The sequence below is a fragment of the Hemiscyllium ocellatum genome, chromosome 7, assembly GCF_020745735.1.
Source record: "Hemiscyllium ocellatum isolate sHemOce1 chromosome 7, sHemOce1.pat.X.cur, whole genome shotgun sequence".
Taxonomy (NCBI): Eukaryota; Metazoa; Chordata; class Chondrichthyes; order Orectolobiformes; family Hemiscylliidae; genus Hemiscyllium; species Hemiscyllium ocellatum.
This window is the reverse complement of record NC_083407.1, coordinates 66661805-66681734: the sequence shown is the minus strand read 5'-3', so window position 1 is coordinate 66681734 and position 19930 is coordinate 66661805. Positions and strand designations below refer to the sequence as shown.

At 40.5% G+C, this 19930-nt stretch overlaps 1 protein-coding gene across 1 annotated transcript in view; it reads left to right on the top strand.

Annotated features, from left to right (window-relative positions):
- Positions 1 to 19930, top strand: part of cir1 (corepressor interacting with RBPJ, CIR1) — a 65232-nt gene that overhangs the window by 33438 nt on the left and 11864 nt on the right. Inside the window, exon 9 of the mRNA XM_060827315.1 lies at positions 16804 to 16889. Within this exon, the coding sequence (XP_060683298.1) occupies positions 16804 to 16889 (86 nt within the window). The remainder of the gene's footprint in view (positions 1 to 16803; positions 16890 to 19930) is intronic.

The following is a 19930-nucleotide window of genomic DNA, read 5'->3' as shown; positions in this document are numbered from 1 at the left end:
CCATTTTGAAAAGTAGCCTTGACTGTCAATGAAGCATATATTTCATGCATTTGAATTTGGCCCAGTTGTCTGACAGCCTCTATCTGCTGGTGTTAAAACTAATGCATGCCAATATAGAGGAAGAAGCATGTGTCACTTGGTTATTTATCAGTGTATCATAAAATCGATGGTCCATAATGTAATTTCACTATCCTAGAGCCAGTTTGCAAGCAGTTGAGAATCCTCCACAGTGCCTTAAATTAGATGTGACATTCATTTTGAGAAGGCTATCATACTCAGTTCACACAGGCTCAGTGTCAGGTCTGGAAGGCAAACATTGCAGTCACAGCCTCCTGTTGTTATTCTAGAGACTCAATGGCAGAGTGTCAGATAATACACAGCCCACATTATTTTACTGCAACAAGAGTGAAGATATTCAAGATTGCTATGTGAAAAAGCGTCAGATTCGATGCATGTTTTAATAGCATTGTTAATACAAGCTATTGATTACTACTGTGATTAGTAAGCTAATTCTGACCCTCTAGCATGAAGCCTATTCACAGAATCCTTACAGTGCAGAAAAAGGCTTATTCAGCCCATCAAACCTCTGAAGAGTATCCCGCTCAGTCTTAGTCCCCAACCCTATTCCCATAATCCCACATTTCCCAGGGCTAATTCACTTAACTTGCACAACTTTGGTCTGTAGGAGGAAACCGGAGCACCTGGCGGAAACCCGTGCAGACACATGTAAGCAGTCACGTGGAGAACATGCAAACTCCATGCAGTCACCCAAGACTTGATTCAAACCTGGATCTCTAGTGATGTGAAGGCACAGGGCTAATTGCTGAATCACCATGCTGCCTGCTGTTCTGGCTGGAAGAAATACTTTTCCTGTTCAGGACCATACTAGCTGCTTCACAAAGTTGCTCTGAGTGCAACTGTGACTTGCAAGGTTTTGAACATAGAATTATGTGCTCAGAGATTGCAACTGGGATATGGAGATTACCATGCATTTGTAAAGTATTTGCCAAAAAACTGCTTTCTTGGCTTTTAGCGTTGACCTGAAGGTTGATGTGAAACCAAGTTGTACCATGTAGTAAAGCTGGTACTTCAGCTCTGTTGATTTGAACGTGTTTCCCACATAGGGACAAGAATAGGCTATTAAACTCATCAAGGCTGTTTTGCAATTCAATTAAATTGTGATTAGTTTTGCCTGTAATCTATGTACCCACATTAGATCACTGCTACTTCATATCCTTGGCTAATAAAAATCTGTCAGTATCAGTATTTAAAAGTTCCATTGACACGAGCATCCTCAGACTTCTAGAGAAGAGAATTCCATATTTACGTGATTTTTGGTTTCAAACATTGCCCTGCTGTCCCAAGTTCTTTCGATAAGATTGAACATCTTGTTCTACATTCCCATGCCAGAGGAAATAGCTTTTCTGTTTATGTTCTGTTGAATACTTTTATCATTTAAAGCCTCAATTAGGTTACCTGTAAAGGAAGGGAATACAATCCCAGTTTATGCAACCTGACCTCACAAATGAACCCTTTAAATTGCAGAATTGTTCTAGTAATCCAGCACTGCACTCCCTCTGAAGCCAAGTTATACCCTTCCTCAAGTGATACTGTACTAAGAACTGAATGTAATATTCTAGACAGGGTCTGATTGTTTTTGTACAGTTGAAGCGTAACTTTGGCCCACTGGTATTCCGATCTCTTTGTGATAGAAGCCAACATTCTATTGGCACGGTGGTTCAATGGTTAGCACTGCTGCCTCACAGCGCCAGGGACCCGAGTTTGATTCCAGCCTTGTGCGACTGTCTGCGTGGAGTTTGCACATTCTCCCCGTGTCTGTGTATGTTTCCTGAGTATTCAGGTTTCCTCCCACGATCCAAAGATGTGCAGGTTAGGTGAATTGGCGATGCTAAATTGCCCATAGCATTCAGGAGTGTGTAGGTTTAGGTGTATTAGTCTAGGGTAAATGTAGAGCAGTAGGGGAATGGGTCTGAGTGGGTTACTCTTCGGATGGTTGGTGTGGACTTGTTGGGCCAAATGCCTGTTTCTACACTGTAGGGATTCTATGATTGTAGTAGCCTTTTCATTACTTTTTATATCTGTGCACTAGCCTTTAGTCTTGTATGTGAGTGAGTAGACAAATCCTATTCTCCTCTATTGTTTCCAGTTTCTTAACATTAAACAGTTATTTTGGATTATTTCTCTTGGTCCCAAGGTCAATTACAATATTATTTTCCATATGAAACTCCTTATGCCACCACTGTATCTGCAAATTTGAATCAGTCAATGCCTGTTCACAAATTCTTACTTGATGTATTGCTTCTTCTGATTTGAATATTCAGCACTCTATAATTTTATCTTTGTAATTTCCTCCATCGCTACTTTCTCTACTTCACATCCAAATTTCAACCCTTGAGAAACAGATACCCTCCCATTCCGTGAATTTTCTGTTTGCTGATAATTCTATGTGCAGAACCTTATCAAATGCTGACATACATAGGCAATTCCATGTCTACATTGGTAATGGCCTTCTCAAAAATAATCAGCAGTTAGACAGACATGGCTGAATCTTTATAAACGCTGCTGACTTTTCAGATTTGCACAATTCTAGGCACTCAGTCCTGATGATAGATTTCAATAATTTTCAAAACAGCTGTTGCAAAAATGACAGGCCTGCAACTACTTGTTTTTTTTTCTCCTTATGGTTTAAAAATTGGTGTGACATTTCTCGTTTTCTGATTCAAAGACACAATTCCTAAATCCATTGAGATTTTCTGGCAAAGTGTGTCTTGGATTTTTCGAACTGTTTCTTTTAAAACCCTAGAGTGTAATCAGACAGATCCTAAGGATTTGTTAATCTTCAGTTCCATTGGCCTGAAATTTGAAGAAAGCCATAGGGGTGGGAGTGTTATTACTGCATAAATCATCTAGAAAATTGTGAATCCACAAATCAACTAGAAAAAGGCCTATCCCGTCAGTTTTATGAAGGTTTTGTATTTGCATATTAAATATACATTCTACCTGCTACTGGAAGTCATGTATCTAACGATTGTTAATGATTGCCAATGCACCTCTCTAATCCTGAAAGTGAACAGTTAAAAATGTGGTGGTGAACTGCTGTTGGATATTCTAAAATTATAATATATTGGCTACTATTGACTTTTTGACCATTTTTTCCAGTAATGCAGTCTTTTCCTCTCATCTTTTCCCTTTTGTGAATTTATATTTTATTAGTGCGCCCGAATTCATTCTTCTCAATCCTTCCCTTGTTTGTTCATTTTTACCCTACAGTCTCACTGAGAAATTTGCTTTGTTGGTGCCATCAAGGTCCAAGATGCCCTGCTGCTCCCGTTATCTATTTCGTTTATAGTGCAAATAAAATTTGGCCTAAAGAATGAAGGAGAAATCCTTGCAATCCATGTTTGTAGTTCAGTGTTGTGCTCCAATAAATATATGCCCTTATTTTCACCTATGACCATTATTATTATATCTACATTGACTTCCTCAAGAAGGTTCTTTGTGTTTTGTCCTTCCCTTCTATTTTGAAGTTTGGTTCAAAGTATTAACATAACAATTCTGTCATAATCTTACATTATAAGTAGATTCCAATATAAATCTAATACCAGCCTTCTGGAACTTTGAGTCAAAATCTACTCTGGTAAAAATGTGGTGGTGAACTGCTGTTGGATATTCTAAAATTATAATATATTGGCTTCTATTGACTTTTTGACCATTTTTGACCATCTCATAAATGAGATAATAAGAATCCAGAGAAAGTATATTCCTGTGAGGGTGAAAGGGAAGGCTGGTAGGTATAGGGAATGCTGGATGACTAAAGAAATTGAGGGTTTGGTTAAGAAAAAAAAGGAAGCATATGTCGGGTACAGACAGGATAGATCGAATGAATCCTTAGAGTACAAAGGAAGTAGGAGTATGCTTAAGAGGGAAATCAGGAGGGCAAAACGGGGATATGAGATAGCTTTGGGAAATAGAATTAAGGAGAATCCAAAGGGTTTTTACAAATACATTAAGGACAAAAGGGTAACTAGGGAGAGAATAGGGCCCCTCAAAGATCAGCAAGGCGGCCTGTGTGTGGAGCCACAGAAAATGGAGGAGATACTAAATGCATATTTTGCATCAATATTTACTGTGGAAAAGGATATGGAAGGTATAGATTGTAGGGGAATAGATGGTGACATCTTGCAAAATGTCCAGATTACAGAGAAGGAAGTGCTGGATGTCTTGAAACGGTTAAAGGTGGATAAATCCCCATGACCTGATCAGGTGTACCCAAGAACTCTGTGGGAAGCTAGAGAAGTGATTGCTGGGCCTCTTGCTGAGATATTTGTATCATCGATAGTCACAGGTGAGGTGCCGGAAGACTGGAGACTGGCAAACGTGGTGCCACTGTTTAAGAAGTGTGGTAAAGACAAGCCAGGGAGCTATAGACCAGTGAGCCTGACCTCGGTGGTGGGCAAGTTGTTGCAGGGAATCCTGAGGGACAGGCTGTACATATATTTGGAAAGTCAAGGACTGATTCGGGATAGTCAACATGGCTTTGTGTGTGAGAAATCACGTCTCACAAACCTGATTGAGTTTTTTTGATGAAGTTACAAAGAAGGTTGATGAGGGCAGAGCAGTAGGTGTGATCTATAGATCTTCAGTAAGGCTTTCGACAAGGTTCCCCATGAGATACTGATTAGCAAGGTTAGATCTCATGGAAACCAGAGAGAACTAGCCATTTGGATAAGAACTGGTTCAAAGGTAAAAGACTGGGTGGTGGTGGAGGATTGTTTTTCAGACTGGAAACCTGTGACCAGTGGCGTGCCACAAAGATCGGTGCTGGGCCCTCTACTTTTTGTCATTTACATAAATGATTTGGATGCATGCATAAGAGGTACAGTTAGTAAGTTTGCAGATGACACCAAAATTGGAGGTGTAGTGGAAAGCGAAGAGGGTTAGCTCCAGATTATAACAGGATCTTGACCAGATGGGCCAATGGGCTGAGAAGTGGCAGATGGAGTTTAATTCAGATAAATGCGAGATGCTGCATTTTGGGAAAGCCAATCTTAGCAGGACTTATACACTTAATGGTAAGGTCTTGGGGAGTGTTCCTGAACAAAGATCTTTTGGAGTGCAGATTCATAGCTTCTTGAAAGTGGAATCGCAGTTGATAGGATAGTGAAGAAGGTGTTTGGTATGTTTTCCTTTATTGGTCAGAGTATTGAGTACAGGAGTTGGGAGGTCATGTTGCGGCTGTACAGGACATTGCTTAGGCCACTGTTGGAATATTGCATGCAATTCTAGTCTCCTTCCTATCAGAAAGATGTTGTGAAACTTGAAAAGGTTCAGAAAAGATTTACAAGGATGTTGGCACGGTTGGAGGATCTGAGCTATAGGGAGAGGCTGAACAGGCTGGGGCTGTTTTCCCTGGAGTGTCGGAGGCTGCGGGGTGACCTTTATAGAGGCTTACAAAATTGAGGGGCATGGATAGGATAAATAGACAAAATCTTTTCCCTGGGGTCGGGGAGTCCAGACCTAGAGGGCATAGGTTTAGGGTAAAAGGGGAAAAATATAAAAGAGACCTAAGGGGCAACATTTTCACACAGAGGGTGGTACGTGTATGGAATGAGCTGCCAGAGGATGTGGTGGAGGCTGGTACAATTGCAACATTTAAGAGATATTTGGATGGTATATGAATAGGAAGGGTTTGGAGGGATATGGGCCGGGTGCTGGCAGGTGGGACTAGATGGGGTTGGAATATCTGGTCGGTATGGACAGGTTGGACCGAAGGGTCTGTTTCCATGCTGTACATCTCTATACCTATGACTCTATGACTGCTGTCATTGTCACAAAGCATAAATAGCTTACTCTTTTTTTCCAAGCAAACTGATCCAAACAACCCTTGTCTCAGACTTGCTGTCAGAAAGTCCGTATTCAGAATGCATAGAAATGTAAAGCTACAGTTCCAAAATATTTAATAATTTTAAACGTCGTAGTTGTAACACTCTAGGATTAATCGGAATTTCCTTTTAGAACAGCTATACAATAGGAATTAAATTGAGTTTCCCTATATGAAAGGAACTTCTTTGAAAATCCAGGTTATTCAAAGTTAATCATCTTTCACAGCATGTCAAATAACTATTATCTGTAAGAAACCCATTTTTGATAGGCCAATGAAATGTGTGTGTTTGGAGCAATGGGATGCAGTTCCCTCACAAATCTCCCTATAATATTGGAGAGCAAATATGTGGCTGTGATAAAAATTTCACAGTAAATTTTTAAAAATGTTAATTATTCATTGGTAGGACCAAACCTCTAAAAGCATCAATAGTACAACTAGCCCTGTCTACCCTACGAAGCCCTCCTTGCTAACATCTTGTACCAAACTTGGGAGAGCTGTCCCACAGACTGGGTAGTAGCAACTCATTGGGGTAACATGTTGAAAATTGAGCCCACTATTCCTGGAATTCTCCCAAAAGATAAAGATTTTAAATGTATACAAAGTTCAACAATTTATCTGGCTTTCAAATCCATATTGATATGAACCATAGACCAGGTTTCTGTACTGAACAGGAATGTGGTTTATCACAAGTAATAGACTCTAGCTACACGTAAATAGCTGGCATTTAACACGACTAATCAAAATTGTAATCCCTTTATAAACTTCCCCCTTATACACACAGAAGGTAAAATAGGTTATGGACAGAATGGAAAAATAGTAAAGACAAGATGCTTCCAGTGGTTGGTAAGAGACACAGGTGACTGGTTCCCTTACAAAAAGTCTGACTTAACAGTTAAAAGTCACCGCTTACAACAATTATTGCAAAAAAGGTAAACTGGTTTTTCTTCAGCTTTACAGTGAGTTTTAACTGCAGAGAACAGAGAGACCACTCCAAGCTGAAGAGGAACTGAATATCTCTCTGCCTGTCTGTTTCTGAAACATGTTCCCAGATGCAAGCTTTCAGTTGATCTCAAATCCAATCTCACAGTTATTAACAGGCACAATACTCTCTGTCATTGATTACAGGTCTCTAGTCCATTAACCAATCAACTTCTTGTTGTCCTCAAATGCATTTGTACACCACCTTGGATCCAAATTGTCTGCAACTTGAATTTCAGTTGTTTTTACATGATGGCTGGCATGGCTGTCAGGTTACTTGTTTTTCAAAGCTGAACCAACCTTTCAAAAACTGATTTGAAAATGATGTTTTCTTGTATCAGTCCACAGTTTTTATAAAAGCAAAAATAAAATGACATGGTGCTTTCAAAAGCAACAGCCTAACATAGACATACTGCCTGAAACATATCTCACACACACTGTTCCAGACACCACCATTATTGTCCCTGGGTATGCACTGGCAGGACAGATGCACTAAAGCTGGTGGTGAAGCAGTGGTATACAGTGGGAGGGAGTTGCCCTGGGAGTCGAAATTGACACTAGGTCCTGTATGATCTTATAGTACAAATCAGATGTGGGCAAGCCACTCACCACCAGCACCATCAGCTCATGATTCAATACTCCTCTAGTTAAAAACCAATTGGCTTGGAGGGGAACTTGGAGGTGGTTGTGTTCTGGTATATTTGCTGCTCTTCGCTTTCTCGATAGAATTAGCTTTATTGTCACTAATGAAATGTTTATAAGTCATACTTATATTGCCATCTTAGATACAAAGGAACCTAGGTACAGATTCTTCAGTTCTGATGGAGAAAGTGAAGTTGCATGGGGTCCAGGGTGTAGTAGTTAATGGATAGAGAACTGGCTGGGCAACAAGAGACAGAGTTGTAGTGGAAAGGAGTTTCTCAAAATGGAGAACTGTGACCAGTGGTGTTCCACAGGGATCCGTGCTGGGACCACAGTTGTTTGTGAAATACATAAATGATCTGAAGGAAGATATAGGTGGTCTGATTAAGTAGTTTGCAGATGACGCTAAGATTGGTGGAGTAGCAGATAGTGAAGAGGACTGTCAGAAATGCAGCAGAATATAAATAAATTGGAGAGTTGGGCAGAGAAGTGGCAGATGAAGTTCAATCTGGTTTTATGGACTAGGCCAGACCATTCAAAACATTCCTAAGTAGGCAACCCAGACCATAGCTTTACAATTTGTTTCAGTAAGTGTACAGTGAAAATTACCCAGAGTAAGTTAGCTAGCTTGACTACCAGGTTTTAAAATAGATAAAAATTTATTCACAAAATTACACAGTGAAACACAAAAAGAACAGAATAAAGAACCTCTACAGAACTCTGTCTATCCAAATTAGATTTAATTATGCTGTTCTGAATATACACAACAGTCCCAAAAGCAAACCCCCTTAAATACAGAAAAGTGGATCAAATGCTTCCAGGTTGACATTAGAACAGCTGAAGGAGAGAGAGTTTAGCAACCTGTTCCCACACAGCTTGCAGTTGAACTCCTAACTAGTTCTGGACTGAACTGCTCAACTAGAAAGCTGACCACTCCACTTATACAGTTCACTTCTAAAACATGATCATTCTGGCCTGTCTCATCTGTTTGTATAAAAACAAAAGGCCTCTCGACATCCTTTTCATTTCTGTACAAAACTAGTCACCTCTGAGCCAGGAGAGTCTTATGATCGCTCTGAAAAAAATCAAGGACACAGTGTCCGTGAGAAAAGGAGCAACCCTAAGGAAAAAAAGGACCAGCTTTGTGACATCAGCCCCTTTTTTAAAATAAGATGAACCTTTTAAACATGGCTTCATTTTTAAAACTCTTCAAAAAAAATCAGATAGTAGTCTAAACACCGATATACGCTATACTAACTATAAACATGCAAACATGCATAACTACATGCAAATTCCGGCTGTGGCACACCCACCACCGAATGCCCCGTATCTCATTCGAGTCTCTATAACTGATCGGCAGTCACGTTTTCACAACCAGCCACATGCATAATTGTCAAATTGAATGGCTGCAACAACAAATGTCAATGGGTTATGATCCGTGTATACGATCGTCTCCGACGCATTGCTGGTAATATAAACACTGAAATGTTGTGTTGCTGACACCAAGCTTAAAGTCTCTTTCTCCACTGTTGAATGCTTCCATTAGTGAACGTTCGACTTCCTGGAAAAATACCTGATGGGTCTTTCTATCCCCTCGTCATCCTCCTGCAGGAGCACTGCACCAACACCAATGTCACTGGCATCGATAGCCACCTTGAAAGGCTTCGTGTGATCCAGTGTGGCTAATACTGGAGCAGTGGTTAACACAGTTTTAAAGCTGTCAAATACCTTTTGACAGTTCGCTGTCCACTGAAACTTCTTGTCCTTTTTCGTGAGTGGAGCAACCACATTGCTAAAGTTTGGCACTAACTTTCGGTAAAATCCACTAAATCCTGGGAACTGTAGTACTGCTTATCTCGTCGGTGTGGGAAATTCCCCTATAATTCTCGTTTTTGCATCCCGTCGGGCCATTTATCCATGTCCAATAACATGGCCCAGGAAAGTGACTTGAGTTTGACAAATTCACTTGTAGCTAGGTTTACCACCAAACCTGCCTTCCGAAGTTGATTGAACAAGTCCAAAAAATTCTGTAAATGCTCCTTCCATAAGCTCCTTCCATCATCAGGTCATCAATGTAAACAGCACAGAAGGGTAATCCAGCAATGACCTTATTAGTCTCTGAATTGTGCCTGGAGCGTTTCTCATTCCAAATGGCATGACTTTGAACTGATATAGTCCATTTGGCTCTACGAAAACTGAAATTGCCCTTGCTTTCTCTGATAGAGGTACTTGCCAGTAGCTTCTGAGCAAGTTCAACTTAGAAATGTAAGTTGCTTGTCCCAATTTTTTGACATAGTCCTGCAGTGGAATTGGATATGCATCAGTCTTTGTAATGGCATTGACTTTGCAATAGTCCACATGTAACTGTTGAGAACTATCTGCTTTTGGCAACATGACTATGGGTGAGCTCCAGTCACTGTAACTCACTTTGATTATGCCATCTTGGAGCATGTGCTCTATCTCCTCCTGAACCTGTGCCAACTTTAGAGGGTTATGCCTATAACGATGTTGCTTAATCGGAATAACATCTATATCTACATCATGCACGATTAGGTTCGCACTTCCCAGTTTATTTCCACATATTTCCCTATGTGATAGTAATAACTATTGAAGGTCAATTTGATTTTCTTGTGGAAGGGAATGCAATAATTTATCCCAATTTTTGACAACTTCCTCTTTGTCCAGTTTGATTTGAGGAATGTCCAATTCAGAATCCTCTGAACTTGGTTCTTTCTTCTGTGCTGTAATCATTAACACTTTCTCCTCTTGTTTTTCTTCTCTATCAAAATAACTTTTGAGCATATTCACATGACACACACTCTGTGAGATTTCTTCCTGTCTGCAGTCCTTATCAAGTAGTTTACCTCACTCAATTTCATTTCGATTTGATAAGTAGATAAATTAACGGCGCAAATCATCATGAATGATTATGATGTGGTAGACATCACAGAGATATGGTTGCAGGAGGGTTCAGGACTGGCAATTAAACGTCCAAGGATTTACAACTTACAATTGAAAAGATGGGGAGGTGGGCAGAGGGGGCAAGGTTGCTTTGTTAGGTGAGAATGAAATTAAATCTATGGCACTGAATGACATAGGATCAGAGGATGTGGAGTCTGTGTGGGTGGAGTTGAGGAGCCACAAAGGCAAAAAAATCGATAATAGGAGTCATGTACAGTCCTCCTAACGGTGGTCAGGATTAGGGGTGCAAGATGTACCGGGAAATAGGGTATGCTAGAAAGGCAAGGTCACGGTGATCATGGGGGATTTCAGTGTGCTAGTAGATTGGATCTGCTGGCGACATTATTTACCCAAAGAAAGGGAATTCATGGAATGCTTCCGAATGACTTTTTGGAACAGCTTGTGATGGAGCCCACAAGGAAGCGAGCTTTTCTGGACTTAGTGCTATGTAATGAGCCAGACTTTATAAAAGATGTTAAAGTAAGGGAGCGCTTAGGAGGCAGCAATCATAATATGGTAGATTTCAGTCTGCAGTTTGAAAGAGAGAAGGCAAAATCGGATGTAATGGTATTGCAGTTAAATAAAAGTAATTACAGGGGCTTTAGAGAGGAACTGACGAAAATCGACTAGAAGCAGAGCCTAGCGGAGAAGACAGTAGAGTAATAATGGCAGGAGTTTCTGAGTGTAATTGAGGACACAGTACAGAGGTTTATCCCAAGGAAAAAAAAATTATCTGGGGGGTGGTGATTAGACCGCTATGGCTGACAAAGGAAGTTAGGAAATTATCATAGAAAGAGCCTATAAAATGGCCAAGACCACTGGGAAATCAGAAGATTGGGAAGGCTACAAAAACAAACAGAGGATAACAAAGAGAGAAATAAGCAAGGAGAGGGTCAAATATGAAGGTAGGCTAGCCAGTAATATTAGAAATGATCATAAAAGTTTCTTTCAATACATAAGAAATGAATGAGAGGCAAAAGTAGACATTGGGCCGCTCCAAATGGATGCTGGAAGGCTAGTGGTGGGAGATAAGGAAATAGCTGAAGAACTTAATAAATACTTTGCATCAGTCTTCACCGTGGAAGACATGAGTAATATCCCAACAATTAAGGAGAGTCAGGGTTGTGTATGGTAGCCATTACAAAAGAGAAAGTGCTAGAAAAGCTAAAAGATCTAAAAATTGATAAATTTCCTGGCCCCAATGGACTACATCCTAGAGTTCTGAGGGAGGTGGCTGAGGAAATAGCGGATGTGGTGGTTGTGATCTTTCAAAAGTTACTGGAGTCAGGGAGAGTCCCAGATGATTGGAAAATCGCTGTTGTAACCCTCTTATTCAAGAAAGGATCAAGACAAAAGATAGAAATATGGGCCAATTAGCCTAACCTCGGTTGTTGGTAAAAATTTTAGAATCTATCGTTAAGGGTGAAATTTGAGTTCTTGGAAGTGCAGGGTTGGAGTAGAACAAATTAGCATGAATTTAGTAAGGGGAGGTTGTGTCTGACAAACCTGTTAAATTCTTTGAGGAGGTAACAATTAGATTAGACCAGGGAATTTATGGATGTAATCTATCTGGACTTCCAAAAGGCCTTTGATAAGGTGCCCCACAGGAGGCTGCTGACTAAGGTGAGGGCCCATGGTGTTTGAGGTGAGCCACTGGCATGGATTGAGGATTGGCTGTCTGACAGAAGGCAGAGAGTTGGGATAAAGGGTTCTTTTTCGGAATGGCAGCCGGTGACAAGTGGTGTCCCGCAGGGTTCAGTGTAGGGGCCACAGCTATTCGCTTTATACATAAATGATCTGGATTAAGGGTTTGGGGGCATTCTGGTGGAGTTTGCCGATGATAGGAAGTTAGGTGGACAGGCAGGTAGTACTGAGGAGATGGGAAGGCTGCCGAAAGATTCAGACAGATTAGGAGAGTGTTCCAGGAAATGGCTGATGAAATTCAACATGAGCAAATGCGAGGTCTTGCACTTTGGAAAAAATAATACATTCATGAGCGATTTTCTAAACGGTGAGAAAATTCATAAAGCCAAAGTACAAAGGGAGTGCTGTTCCAGGATTCTCTAAAGGTTAACTTGCAAGTGGAGCCCATGGTTACAAAAGTGAATGTAATGTTGTCATTTATCTCAAGAGGATTGAAATGTAAAAGCAGCAATGTGCTTCTGAGACTTCATAAAACTCTAGTTAGACCCCATTTAGAATGCTATGTCCAATTTTGGGCCCCACCCCTCAGAAAGGACATACTGACACTGGAGCATGTCCAGCAGAGATTCGCACGAATGATCCCTGAAATGGTAGGCCTAACATACGATGAATGGCTGAGGATCCTGGGATTGTTTTTGTTAGAGTTTAGAAGATTGAGGGGAGATCGAATAAAAATTTACAAAATAATGCATGGCTTTGAAAGGGTGGACGCTGGAAATTTGTTTCCATTAGGCGGGGAGACTAGGGCCCGTGGACACAGCCTTAGAATTAGAGAGGGTCAACTTAGAACAGAAATGAAGGGACATTTCTTCAACCTGAGAGTGGTGAGCCTGTGGAATTCATTGCCACAGAGCAGTGGAGGCGGGGGTGTTAAATGTTTTCAAGGCAGAGATCCTTAAATTCTTGATCTTGCAAGGAATTAAGGGTTGTGGAGAAAGTGCAAGTGAATGGAGTTGAAATACCCATCAGTCATGATTAAATGGCAGAGTGGACTCTGGGCAGAATGGCCTTCCTTCCACTCCTATCTCTTATGGTCTTATGGTATGCTTTTCTCCATCGGACAGGGTATTGAGTACAAGAGTTGGCAGGTCATGTTACAGTTGTATAGGACTTTGATTTGGCCATATTTGGAATGCTGCATACAGTTCTGGTCATCAAATTACCAGAAGGATGTTGATGCTTTGGAGGGGGTGCAGAGTAGGTTCACCAGGATGTTGCCTGGTATGGAGGGCGCCAGCTATGAAGAGGTTGAGTAGATTAGTATTATTTTCATTAAAAAGATAAAGGTTGAGGGGGGACCTGATTGAGGTCTAAGGTCTGAAAAATCATAGGAGGTATCAACAGGGTGGATAGCAAGATGCTTTTTCCCAGAGTGGGGGCCTCGATTACTAGGGATCACGAGTTCAAGGTGAGAGGGGAAAAGTTTAAGGGAGATATGCATGGTAAGTTCTTTATGCAGAGGGTGGGAGGTGCCTGGAATGTGCTGCCAACACAGGTGGTAGAGGCAGGCATGATCGCATCATTTAGAGTCATAGAGATGTACAGCATGGAAACAGACCCTTCGATCCAACCCGTCCATGACGACCAGATATCCCAACCCCATCTAGTCTCACCTGCCAGTGCCGGACCCATATTCCTCCAAACCCTTCCTATTAATATACCCAAACAAATGCCTCTTAAATGTTGCAATTGTACCAGCCTCCACCACATCCTGTGGCAGCTCATTCCATACATGTACCACCCTCTGCATGAAAAAGTTGCCCCTTAGGTCTCTTTTCTATCTTTCCCCTCTCACCCTAAACATATGTCCTCCAGTTCTGGACTCCCCGATCCCAGGGAAAAGACGTTGTCTATTTATCTTAACCGTGCCGTTCACAATTTTGTAGACCGTAGACCTCAGCCCTCAGCCTCCGAAGCTCCAGGGAAAACAGCCTCAGCCTGTTCAGCCTCTCACTATAGCTCAGATCCTCCAACCCTGGCAACATCCTTGTTAATCTTTTCTGAACCCTTTCAAGTTTCACAACATCTTTCTGATAGGAAGGAGACCAGAATTGCATGTAATATTCCAACAGTGGACTAAGCAATGTCCTGTACAGCTGCAACATTAAGATGTATCAAGGCAAATACATGAATGGGCAGGGAGCAGAGTTATACAGCTCCTTGGAAAATAGGCGACGGTTTAAATAGAGGATCTGGATAGGTGCAGGCTTGGAGGGCTGAAGGGCGTGTTCCTGTGTTGTAATTTTCTTTGTTCTACAAAATCAGTTACAATGCAACACTTACCAGCACACGGTGCCATCATAGATACAGAGTACCTAAATGCATTCTTAATTACAGAAGAGAGATGAAAAAAAGTTACATTACAACTATACACAGTATAACCATAGGTCAGAAATGCAAGAAGCAAAGTTAAAAAGACAAACATCACAGTCTGTCTCCAAGGAGTCTCTGCAGCAGACCAGCGCAGGGGGCCTTCATGTGATCTGACTGCTGGCTGTTGTCACACTCTGCACCGGGCCACTGCCACCATGCCCTGCATTGCTGACACCCTAGCTAGAGGTCATGGATTTAGAAGGTGCTGCCTAAGGGTTGCTGACAAATTTAAGATTAGATTAGAGAGGAGAAGCTGGCATTGTTCTCCTTTGGAGTAAAGCAAGTTGAGGGGATCTGATAAAAGGGTACATGTTTGTCAGAGTTTGATAAGGTAAACAAAGATAAACTGTTCCCACTAGTTAATGGGACTAGGGGCACATGGGTTTAAGGTTTTAGGCAATACATTCAAAATGTAAGGGAAAACCTTTCTTAAAAAGTTAATAACTATGAACTCATTGCAAATCAGATGATGGACTGATAATTTGAAAAGGAGATTGGACAGATACCAAAAGAAATAAATTTCCAGGACACTGGGGATAGAACAATGGGATTGACTGGATTGCTCTGCAAAGCATTGGCATGGACTCAATGGGCCAAGTGATCACCACCTATGCCATTGTGACTGTCTGACTTGGGCAGGTTGATCTCATTTTTGTAGGGACAAAAAAAATCTATTGCCTTTTAAGACCAGGAGTTTTTGTTGAGTTTTGACTGACGCCAAGTGGATTTCTTAAATGTTTATGCCACTTTTGTTCATTCCTCTCACAGGAACACTGCGAAAGAAAACTTTATCAAGCAGCCCTATGAAGCAGCTAAAAAACCTAACCTTAAGTAATATATACACAGCACCAGAGAACCCAAAGCAATTTATAATCAGTGAATTTTTCTTGAAGTGTAGTCACATTCTACTATAGGAAATGTCACCGCTAGTTTGTGAACTGCAAACTCATCAATGTGTAAATGATCAGATCATGTGAATTTTGTCTTATAATGTTGATTAAATGATCAATTTTGAAAAATGTGGTGCTGGAAAAACACAGCAGGCCAGGCAGCATCCGAGGAGCAGGAGAATCGACGTTTCGGGCATAAGCCCTTCTTCAGGAAAGATTCCTTAAGAAGGCTTATGCCCGAAACGTCGATTCTCCTGCTCCTCGGATGTTGCCTGGCCTGCTGTGTTTTTCCAGCACCACATTTTTCAACTCTGGTACTCCAGCATCTGCAGTCCTCACTTTCTCCTAAATGATCAATATTGCCAGGATACCAAGGATAACTCCCCCTGTTTTTGTTCACGTTAGTATTGTAAGGTTGATATCCATTTCTAAGAGGACAGAAGCAGCATCTACTGAACATTTCTTCTGAAAGACATCGCATTTGACAGTAGAGTACTCTTTTAGAACAGCACAGTGGGACCTAAATCTTCTGACTCTGAAGTGAAAATGTGACTAAAGTAGGCATAACTGTTACATAAAGTTACTAATGTTCGTAACCCAACTCTGTCCTTCTTCATAGATCTGACTGTCCTTCTGAATATTTCCAGCATTTTCTATTTTTATGATTTTCCAGCCGCTTTGTTTGTATTGCTTACGTTGTTACTGGTAAACTCTCCATAACAGGTACGTGCTGTGATCATGTCAGTCTGGCAGGACTACTTGTGAACAAGCTGAGTCCAATCAATAATGGGTGAAGCTATGTGTTGGTTGTACATTACAGCTTTCTATGAAAACTATTCACATACACTTACATTAAGCATTGTTATGCTGTTTTGTGTGAGACACTTTTAGTTGAAAGATCAGTGAACAAAGTGCTGTTGAGTTACTGAACAAAGTGCATTAGTAGTGTAGCTTATTTGCTCAGTATTCTCCTATGATAAACTATAATTTCTGAAAGATGAATTGAGTAGAACAATTGCTGTATCCAAGGAAGTTTTACAGTTCTTGCTCTAAACCTGCCTGTGCAATTTTTACCAACGTTCTTTGAATTGAAATTGACCCTAATTAGCGGTGTTATTTATACACCTCCTGAAGAGATTTTCCAATGCTTTAGATACCCTAACTGCTAATATTAAAGAAGTGTTTAGAAATTTAATGCCAACTGTGTAGTTAATCTATAAAATGATTACATAAACTGTTTGCATAATCTGAAAATGGTTGATAAGCAAATTAAAGTTGTACTTTTAAATGTGTGCTACTCACTGAATCCACATACAATTCAATTTTGTGTTGTTCTTGATTTTATTTTAGCAATACATAGCAAGTGAAGATGATGATGATCCTGAGGTGGAATTTTTGAAATCGCTTTCTACAAAACAAAAACAGAAGCTTTTGAGGTATGCTCTTAATTAGGTTTTGTATGTTTATTGATGATAAATCCATTTTTTTTTAGAGAAACTTCCTCCTGCAAATGCCATAAAATTCTCACAATAAAACTGAACAATTTTGTATTCATTAACTTAGTTACAACCAATAAAAATTTCAATGAAACTGGTTGATTTTACAGTTTTGTCCGTGTTGATTTACCATTGTTTAAAATCAGTAACATCACAATAACTTGCAGCTTCACCTTTGTGAAATATAGTGTGATCTTCTTGTGGCGGGCAGTTTTATATAAGTCTAACTTAAGATAGGAAAATATATATATCTCCTACGTTTCCATCTTATGCAACTACAGTTTCAATGCTACAATGTTTTTGTTTCTATTCTGCTTGGCAAATTATTCCAGACATTCCAGATTTTCTTCCACTAATTTAAAGTTTTTCCTTCTGAAATTGTCATTTGTCTTGCACTTTACTTAGTATTTATTGTGAGTAATGTTTGAAATTCAAATTTGGTTTTGTTATGCATGACAAACCGAGTGAAATGTAATCTTATTTGATGAAAAACTTACATTAGAAGCATTGATTTGAAATGTTGCATAACTAGAATTTTCTGTATATTCAGGAATATAAAAATAGATTTTACAAGTATATTAAAACAAAATTAACTACTAAAGCAAACATATGTCTCTGCAGAGACAGGAGAAATTATCACAGGGAATTAAGAAGTGGCAGAGACATTGAACAAATATTATGTTTGTCTTCACAGTAGAAAACACAAGTTCTTTACCAGAAATAGAGACTAACCTAGGAGCTAAAAAGGAGGAGGTAATTAAGGCAATGAGTATTAGCACTGAAAAAAATCCAAGGGACTGAAGCATGACAGATCCCCAGGATTTAATGGTCTAGATCCTACAGTGCTGAAAGAGCTGCAGAGGTAATGGATATACTGGTTGTAATTTTCTGACGTTCCCTAGATTCTGGACTGGTGCCAGTAGACTAGAAGTTAGCAAGTGTAACACTGCATTTCAAGAAAGGTGAGAGAAAAGTCAGGGAACTAGAGACCAGTTAATCTGACATAGTCATCAAAGAAGTGTTGGCGTCTATTATTGAAACATTCTTAACAATGCAGTTCGAAAAGCATAGTGGTCAGGTTTATATTGGAGTTTTTTGAGGATATAACTAATAAGGAAGATTGAGACTAGATTGGGTTGGGATATCTGGTCGGCATGGACGGGTTGGACTGAAGGGTCTGTTTCCATGCTGTACATCTCTATGACTCTATAAAGAGGAACAAGTGGATGTAACGTACCTAGGTTTCAAAAGGTGTTCAGCCTGCTGCTGCACAGACAGTTAATTTAAAAAAAAGGGTTCATGAAGTTTCAAGTAATATATTAGCATGGATAGAGAATTAGCTAATAGGAAGCAAAGATTGTGGATAAATGACGTATGTTGAGGTTGGCAGCTTCAAAGGATCAGTATCACAGGGATCATTTCAGGGGCTTGAAATGTTAATGAACTCTATATTAATAACACAGGCAAAGCGATGGAGCATAAGCTTGCTAACTGTACAAAGTTTGGTGGGAATGCGAGTTTGAGGATCGCTCATAGATATTAAAGAAATAGGTTAAATAAGTGTGCAGCAAAAGGCCAGATGGAGTTTAATATAATGTGAGGTTCTCCACTTCGGTCGTAAGAATAGAAAATCTGATTTTTTTTTATATATAAAATAAGAAGTCTTGCTACAAATGTATGGGGCATTTTTGGAACCGCCACATAGAACATTACAGTGCAGTATAGGCCCTTCAACCTTCGATGTTTCACCAACCTGTGAAACCAATCTAAAGCCCAACTAACCTACACTATTCCATTATAATCTGTACGTTTATCCAATGCCCTTAAAGTTGGTGCCTCCACTATTTTTGCAGGCAGGACATTACAATCCCTTAGTACTCTGAGTAAAGAATCTACCTCTGACGTCTGTCCTATATGTATCAACCCTCAATTTAAAGCAATGTCCCCTCGTGCTAGCCAGCACCACCAGAGGGAAAAAAAACTCTCACTATCCACCCTATCTAATCCTCGGATCATCTTGTATCCCTCTATTAAGTAACATCTTAATCATTTTCTCTCTCAAAGCAGCCTCAAGTCCCCCAGCCTTTCCTCATAAGACGTTCCCTCCATACCAGGCAACATCCTGATAAATCTCCTCTGCACCCTTTCCAATGCTTCCACATCCTTCCTATAATGGAGCGACCAGAACTGTATGCAATACTCCCAAGTGCGGCCTCACCAGAGTTTTGTACAACTGCAACATGACCTCATGGCTCTGAAACTCAATAGCTCTACCAATAAAAGCTAACACTTCTTATGCCTTCTTAACCACCCTCTCAACCTGGGTGGCAACTTTCAGGGCTCTGTGCACATGGACACCGCAATCTCTCTGCTCATTCACTCTACCAAGAATCTTACCATTAGCCCAGTACTCTGTATTTCTGTTACTCCTTCCAAATTGAATCATCTCACACTTTTCCACATTAAACTCCATTTGTCACCTCTCAGCCCAGCTTTGTAGCTTATCTATGTCCCTCTGTAACCTGTAACATAGAGTAATAGAGATGTACTGCATGGAAACAGACTCTTCGGTCCAACCCGTATATGCCGACCAGATATCCCAACCCAATCTAGTCCCACCTGCCAGCGTCCAGCCCATATCCCTCCAAACCCTTCCTATTCATATACCCATCCAAATGCCTCTTAAATGTTGCAATTGCACCAGCCTCCACCACTTCCTCTGGCAGCTCATTCCATACACATACCACCCTCTGTGTGAAAAAGTTGCCCTGTAGGTCTCTTTTATATCTTTCCCCTCTCACCCTAAACCTATGCCCTCTAGTTCTGGACTCCCCGAGCCCAGTGAAAAGACTTTGCCTATTTATCCTATCCATGCCCCTCATAATTTTGTAAACCTCTATAAAGTCACCCTTCAGCCTCCCACACTCCAGGGAAAACAACCCCAGCCTCTTCAGCCTCTCCCTGTAGCTCAGATCCAGGCA